At 30.5% G+C, this 6,965-nt stretch overlaps 4 protein-coding genes across 4 annotated transcripts; 2 read left to right on the forward strand and 2 right to left on the reverse strand.

The window, feature by feature from the left end:
- Nucleotides 1–81: 81 nt before the first annotated feature.
- Nucleotides 82–1,479, forward strand: Chro.20214 (hypothetical protein). The annotated part of the gene is made up of 1 exon (XM_660735.1): nucleotides 82–1,479. The coding sequence occupies one exon, from the start codon at nucleotides 82–84 to the stop codon at nucleotides 1,477–1,479; it is 1,398 nt and encodes a 465-aa protein (XP_665827.1).
- Nucleotides 1,480–2,135: 656 nt separating this feature from the next.
- On the forward strand, nucleotides 2,136–4,268 carry Chro.20213 (mitogen-activated protein kinase 1, serine/threonine protein kinase). The annotated part of the gene is made up of 1 exon (XM_660736.1): nucleotides 2,136–4,268. One exon carries the CDS (start codon nucleotides 2,136–2,138, stop codon nucleotides 4,266–4,268), a length of 2,133 nt encoding a protein of 710 aa, XP_665828.1.
- Nucleotides 4,269–4,310: 42 nt separating this feature from the next.
- Chro.20212 (LD27861p) lies at nucleotides 4,311–6,290 on the reverse strand. Its single annotated transcript, XM_660737.1, has 1 exon — nucleotides 4,311–6,290. The coding sequence occupies one exon, from the start codon at nucleotides 6,288–6,290 to the stop codon at nucleotides 4,311–4,313; it is 1,980 nt and encodes a 659-aa protein (XP_665829.1).
- A 226-nt stretch (nucleotides 6,291–6,516) lies between these two features.
- Chro.20211 (hypothetical protein) lies at nucleotides 6,517–6,729 on the reverse strand. Its single annotated transcript, XM_660738.1, has 1 exon — nucleotides 6,517–6,729. One exon carries the CDS (start codon nucleotides 6,727–6,729, stop codon nucleotides 6,517–6,519), a length of 213 nt encoding a protein of 70 aa, XP_665830.1.
- Nucleotides 6,730–6,965: the final 236 nt, after the last annotated feature.

Below are 6,965 nucleotides of genomic sequence, written 5' to 3' on the forward strand. Positions count from 1 at the left end.
CTTATTGTAAAAAATAAAGATGACACAGTTTATGGAACTAAAGTCAATAATTGTTTGCTATTAGCGACAAATGATGGAGATATGATTAAAAATTTCTCAATGTATCAAGTTTTAGAAAAGTCGAAGCGGTTTTTGAACAATCTAATAATTGATTCATCAATGCTAAAGATTTTTTGTGAATTATCAGTTCACAGTTCTAATAAAATAATAAACGAAAATATTTACATATTGAAATTGAGATCTCTCAGTATATTGGAAGAAGTAATAAATCTTGCCTTTTCTGTGAATATTAATGTCATAGGGTGCCTGAAGACCAAAATTATTAACGATATCAAGCCATATTTAACTAAGTTTTGCGAGTTTATTATCTCAAAATTTGAGATTGATGCAAACAGTAAAGAAACAGCATATATGGTGTCGTTATTAACGATAATTAAAACAACATTACTTTATGACGAAAAGCATGAATTAATTAATTATTTGAATACTGAATTTTGGGTTTGGCTTTTAGATGTATTCATAAGGAGAAGAGAAAATAGCCACATTTCAGTTCAGTGTAAAACTATTTTTGAATTAGGAATCAGATTTGGGTCATATTCAACATTGGAGAATTTGTTCAATAAAGTCAAACTGGTTGATAAGGTGTCGAAATTTATTTATGATGGGACTGATCTAGATGGCAATTTAATAGAAGAGAGAGAGTTTGTAAATAAGAAAACGGGCAAAAGAATAAGAAGAGTTTTTGGTTCAATTTACAATTTGTTTATTGTTTTGGAACAAATTTACAACAATTTTTTGAAAATTATTGTACCATATAATCCTTATATTTATGAAGTGATTAAAAATGTTATATTTTCTCAATTGAATAATTATAGTAAAATAGATGATGAAGCTATGGAAATGTTAGGCTTGTTAATAAAAAATGAATTTGAAATAAATTATTTGTCGCAAGACAGTGAAAAAATCGAATTTGAAAGCCCAATAGATATGGATCCACAGAAAATATCCTTATTAGCAAATTTATCTTGCAATACCAAATTTCACGAGCTTGCAAAAAGCTATCAAAGTCAAAACAAAACAAACTATATTCAAAATTCATTTTCAAAAGCTGAAGATTTAAGTAGTAAATTGACAAAGAATATAGAAAATTCCACGTTGACCCCTAATTCTATTAAAAAAAAAACTAATTCGGAAGATCCTTCGATTTCAAACGAGATCAATACTTCAAACAATCAATCTCCATCAAAAATTCTCAGAAGCTACTTTTCTGGAAGTATTGTTGATTTATTTAATTGTGACGAAAACTGTGAATGCCCAAAATGGTCATTTTGCAATGTTCTCAACAAGTTGAAGATTGAAAAAAATTGTTCGACTGGAATTCCGAATTTTCCTGTTCTTCCGCTCGAGGAAAGCAAAAAAATTCGGGAGACTCGAAAGAGGCAGATAAAATTATGCTCTTCAGCCCAAAAAAACGATTGATATATATAGGCCATTAGTATTCTGTAAGAATATCTAGGTTATAAATTCATAAAGGTAATATTTACATTGCATAGTTAGGTTGATAAGGTAGTTAATCTGGCAATTTATTATTGCATGCTTTTATATGCTTAATGAGCTGAAGAAAACAAGTCTTAACGCAAACTAGTAAGAAAAAAATGATTTGTTTTGATCTAGAATAAAAATTATGCATTTTTGTATAATATTATTACGTATAACCATGGGCGCTGGAGCGTGTGAATCCCTATTGTGAGCCGTTGACAAATTTATTATATTCTAGAATAAGGCATTCGTGAAAAAGCAAAATAATTCCAAACTAAATTGATCAAATTTCAAAGTTTAAATAATTTGGAATAATCCAAAGTTTCTCATAAATTACTTGCGTGAGAATAACTATTATTTCATGAATCCGTACAGAGAATAAGCTCAAATTGGGTTTATTTTTAAAGGTTATCTCAAATTTGGTTAATTCTATTATTATGAATTACTTCCCAAAAATACTTGATGTTCTTTTTGTGTGAATAGGTGATATTATTATCGGCTTGGATTACTAAACTAAATGTTATTGCCATATTTTTAACTCAATTGAATTCCTTTGGTAAAAATTACATTAAGAAATAATTGAAAAATAAAAAAACATGTGTGATAGAGTTGACAGGCATGTATTGAGGAAATATGAACTGGTAAAAAAGTTGGGGAAGGGTGCATACGGCATAGTTTGGAAATCTATTGATCGTAGGACTGGAGAAGTAGTTGCAGTCAAGAAAATCTTCGATGCATTTCAAAATTCAACAGATGCTCAAAGAACATTTAGAGAGATTATGATATTGACAGAACTATCTGGTCATGAGAATATTGTAAATTTACTAAATGTCTTAAGAGCAGACAATGATAGAGATGTCTACTTGGTTTTTGATTATATGGAGACGGACCTACATGCAGTCATTAGAGCAAATATTTTGGAGCCTGTTCATAAACAATATGTAGTTTATCAACTTATTAAGGTAATTAAATATTTACATAGTGGTGGGTTATTACATCGTGATATGAAACCATCAAATATACTTCTAAATGCTGAATGCCATGTAAAAGTAGCAGACTTTGGATTATCTAGAAGCTTTGTCAACATAAGACGTGTTACAAATAATATTCCATTAAGTATTAACGAAAATACTGAAAATTTCGATGATGATCAGCCTATTCTCACAGACTATGTTGCAACTAGATGGTATAGGGCTCCAGAAATACTTTTAGGATCAACTAAGTATACAAAAGGGATTGACATGTGGTCTTTGGGCTGTATTTTGGGAGAGATATTGTGTGGAAAACCAATTTTTCCAGGTTCGTCAACTATGAATCAACTTGAAAGAATTATAGGTGTGATAGATTTCCCTTCTAACGAAGATGTCGAGTCGATCCAATCACCCTTTGCCAAAACAATGATAGAGTCGCTCAAAGAAAAAGTTGAGATAAGACAATCAAATAAAAGAGATATATTTTCTAAATGGAAGAATTTACTACTAAAAATAAACCCAAAAGCTGACTGTAACGAGGAAGCATTGGACTTATTAGATAAATTGCTACAATTTAATCCAAATAAGAGGATTTCTGCAAATGATGCATTAAAACACCCATTTGTTTCAATTTTTCACAACCCAAATGAAGAACCAAATTGTGATCATATAATTACTATACCAATAAACGACAATGTTAAGCATTCGATTGATGACTATAGAAACTTGGTATATTCAGAAATATCAAGACGCAAGCGAGAATTGATCAGTAACAAACACCAAAATGTTCAAAATCCAAATACTGCAGTGAGTAATCCTAGAGTTAATAGAGTATCGGGTGCTGTTGAATTTGCTACTCCAGAAAGCAATCCCAACAACATTACTTCAAATAAGTCCAACGAACCAATTTATAGTAAATTCCAGAGTGAACTACAATCAAACAAAAGATCCTCCATTAATAAAAACCCACCAGCAGATAACTCAAAAAAAGGAGGCATACTAGGAAACTTTTTCTCACAAGTATATAATACCTTTATTTCTGGCTCAGCAACTAATAAAACGACTTCTTTTGGTAATAGCCAAACCATTTCCAATTATTCCAATGGTAAGGTTGATGAGAAACACATACAACAAATGAGATCTGCAACTTCGTACTACTCTAACTCAATTAACAATAGCAACCCAATAAAGAAAGGGGGAGGATTCATAGGAAATAATTTAAGCTCTACAAATGATAATACGGCGAAAACAGCCAATAGTAGCACTAAAAACTCCAAGTACATAACAACGGGGGCAGTAATAAAAAATGCCAACTCCACATTTTCAGTAAGTACAAATTGTGGTGGAAATTCGCACGTTTACTATCCAAGAGCATATATGTACAATAATATAAAGCATAATCTTCCAGATTACTCTCTAATTCCGAACTCAGAGTTGAGCAATTCACTTTCGGGTAAAAATACCTCGAATCTAAAATACTCCAATAATCCAGAACTTTCAAACCAATTCAAATTGAATTGCCATGGTTCCAATCAAACTAGCATAATTAATCTACAAATGCAACAAAATCGGAGCAATACGAGCAAAATAACATATTATAATGAGCCTAATATTGAACCAAATTCTAAGTTAAACGATATGGTCGGTAGAAAAAGTACTTCGTCTGGAGTTGGAGTGAATACGTTGCACCATCCTCCTCCATTTTATACATCTCAGCAAAACAAAAACGTTAACAAGAATTATTTATATAAATATTAGTTTATATTAATATAGATATTAGAAATGCCTATAAACTTGAAACTATAATCTAAGTGAAATCGATGTCTTGTCACCATTAGAAGTGTTTTCTAGCCTTCCAGAACTTTGACTAAGAAATTGGCCCTCTGAAACTTTTCTTTTTTTTTTATTATCTAGAAGAATTGAGTCTTCGCTATAATTTTGAAGTACTGTTTCTTTGCTTTGTTCAGAATAATTAGCATTTCCATTATTTATATCTATGTAGTTAGAGTTGCTGAACAAGGAATTGAGCTCATCATCGTTAACTATAAAATGATCATCTATCATCTCATTTTCATCATCATCATCAGATATGTCAATTACCTCATTTTGAACATCAAAACAATCTTTAATATTGTTTGGCAAGGATAAATCTGAATTTTGAGAAGATTTTTCTTTTATTATAGTTAGATGCTCGTTAATTGGCGAATTTAACGAGTTGGCCTTTGGAAACTCGTATTTAATTGAATTCGAGGTTTTTAAAAACATTTCTCCGGGCATATCTTCATTTTGTTTAATTCGATCAAAAATTTCAGAGTTTATCAGAATTTTATTGTTTTCTCTGGGTATAGTGGGGCTTCTAATAATCATCTTGACAAAGCTGTCTAATTTGAGCATACTTGGTCTAATTATTTGGTAACATAAGGGGCATTTCCATCTGGTGTTAAATGCCTTAATTGTAGAGTTAATTTGAATAAAAGCTTTAATATCAAAACAGTTTATATGATGGCAAAATATGCCACGTCCAGGAAGTTCAATGGTATCCATAGTTAGAGGGCATAAGGTATTTAAATACTGGTCTTTATTCAAGCAGATTATCTCATCTGATGAGTCATCATATAATTGATTATATATAGATGATTGGATCTTATTTTCTAAAATATTTTTGAAGTGAGCTTTTGAAATTTCAATGGATAATGTGCCTTCAGAAAGTATAGTATCCAAAATATTATCGCAACTTATTGTTTTGGTTAAAAACAAACCAATTATATACGGTGCCGTAGGAATAGGCAACAACTCACTATTTTCTGAGTCTTTAAGTAGTGCATTTAATGTGCTAAACGTAATGTTGACATTTTGCTTTGTCATCAATTGATTATTAACTAAATAATCCTTCAAATATAATGGACAATCTCTTCTAATATGATCGTAGCTCGGAGATTCAATGTTTTGAATAACCTTTCCGTTAGCTTTAATAAATAGGACTCTTGGAAATTCGTGATTAAGATCCATTCTATCAAGTCTTAGACAATAAACCATAATATTGAAAGCATCCGGGTCATTAGATTCTAAACCATTATTCAAAAATAGATTTGGAGAGAAAGAATACTTAGATGTGAAGTGAGGAAGGTGGCTTGAGTTATTAAAGTTAATATTTCCATACTTTGGATGTATATTGTGAATTGCTGTGTAAGAATAAAAAGTAGTAAAAAAAAGTGGCTTAATTATTTTGTTATATGGGTCGATTACAAAGAATCTACAAAACGGGCAAATAAAATTAATTAAATTAGCCTTGAATTTTTTGCCATCTTTTTTTGATATACTTTCCATGAAAACCATCATGTGATTATTATTGAATTCAGCTCTTTTGATATCAAAACCTACACAGCGAGAGTGAAATGGTCTGTAACAAGCATCGCAGTTAACTATAATATCGGAAAGATTTTTTTGGCACATGGAACAAGATGAATCGCAAATAGCATCCGAAGCAGTATGAAAATATTCATTTATTTTAATGATATTTAAATTAGTTGACTCACTAATATTGGACAAAATTGATGTTTCAGAAGGAAAATTGTGTTGATCATTTGATATTTTTTCTTTAAGTATAAAATCAAGATTATTAGAACTTAGAGGAGTGTCAGGGGAATTATTCAGAATGATGTCGATACAGTCACTTTTTTTTGTATTGGATTTAATGTAAATACCAAGTTGTTTTGCTAAGGATTTTAAGTCCTGAAGTCTTTGCTTCTTCAAATATTCACTCCAGCCATTTCTGTCCATATCTTTACATATTTCAGAAACAAAATAGTAATTATCTAATCAGTTTATTTCAAAGTGCATCGATTTTAATGGCACAAATAGTATTAATTACACGTCGTACTTTAATTGGCGCTATCTTTAACAAATGATTAATCCGACTAAAATTTAAATAAAAGAAAATGAAATTTATAACAAAACTACTAGAATATAATATTTTGATTAAATAATTTGAGTAGTTAAAATTGCTTTAACACGAACATTTTTTATAGTTAAAACGACCGTTTTCTTCCCCGGATTGTAAATCAACGATTTTATTGGCATTATTGTTTTCCAAGCTACTAGAACTGTTTGCTTCATTCTTTCCTTCTTGAATGTAGTCTAAATTAGGAAGTGTTGAAGCGAGCTTTTTAAACAGAGACTTGATGTTGTATCCATTTTTTGCACTAGTTTCAATGAACATAATGTTATTTTCTTGTGCAAGTTTCTCCGCCTCTTCATATTTTACTTGTCTTCTATCTTCAAGATCAGCTTTATTACCAATTAAAGATATAATAACATCCTTTCCTCTCTCATTGCGAACATCTTCTATCCATTTCGTAGTGTTAAGAAACGTCGATCTATTCGTGATGTCGTATACTACTACAGCCACAGAAGAGTCTCTAATATAACTGGGGATCAAACTTCGAAACCTTTCCT

Source organism: Cryptosporidium hominis (assembly GCF_000006425.1).
Source record: "Cryptosporidium hominis TU502 chromosome 2 CHRO012052, whole genome shotgun sequence".
NCBI classification, from domain to species: Eukaryota; Apicomplexa; class Conoidasida; order Eucoccidiorida; family Cryptosporidiidae; genus Cryptosporidium; species Cryptosporidium hominis.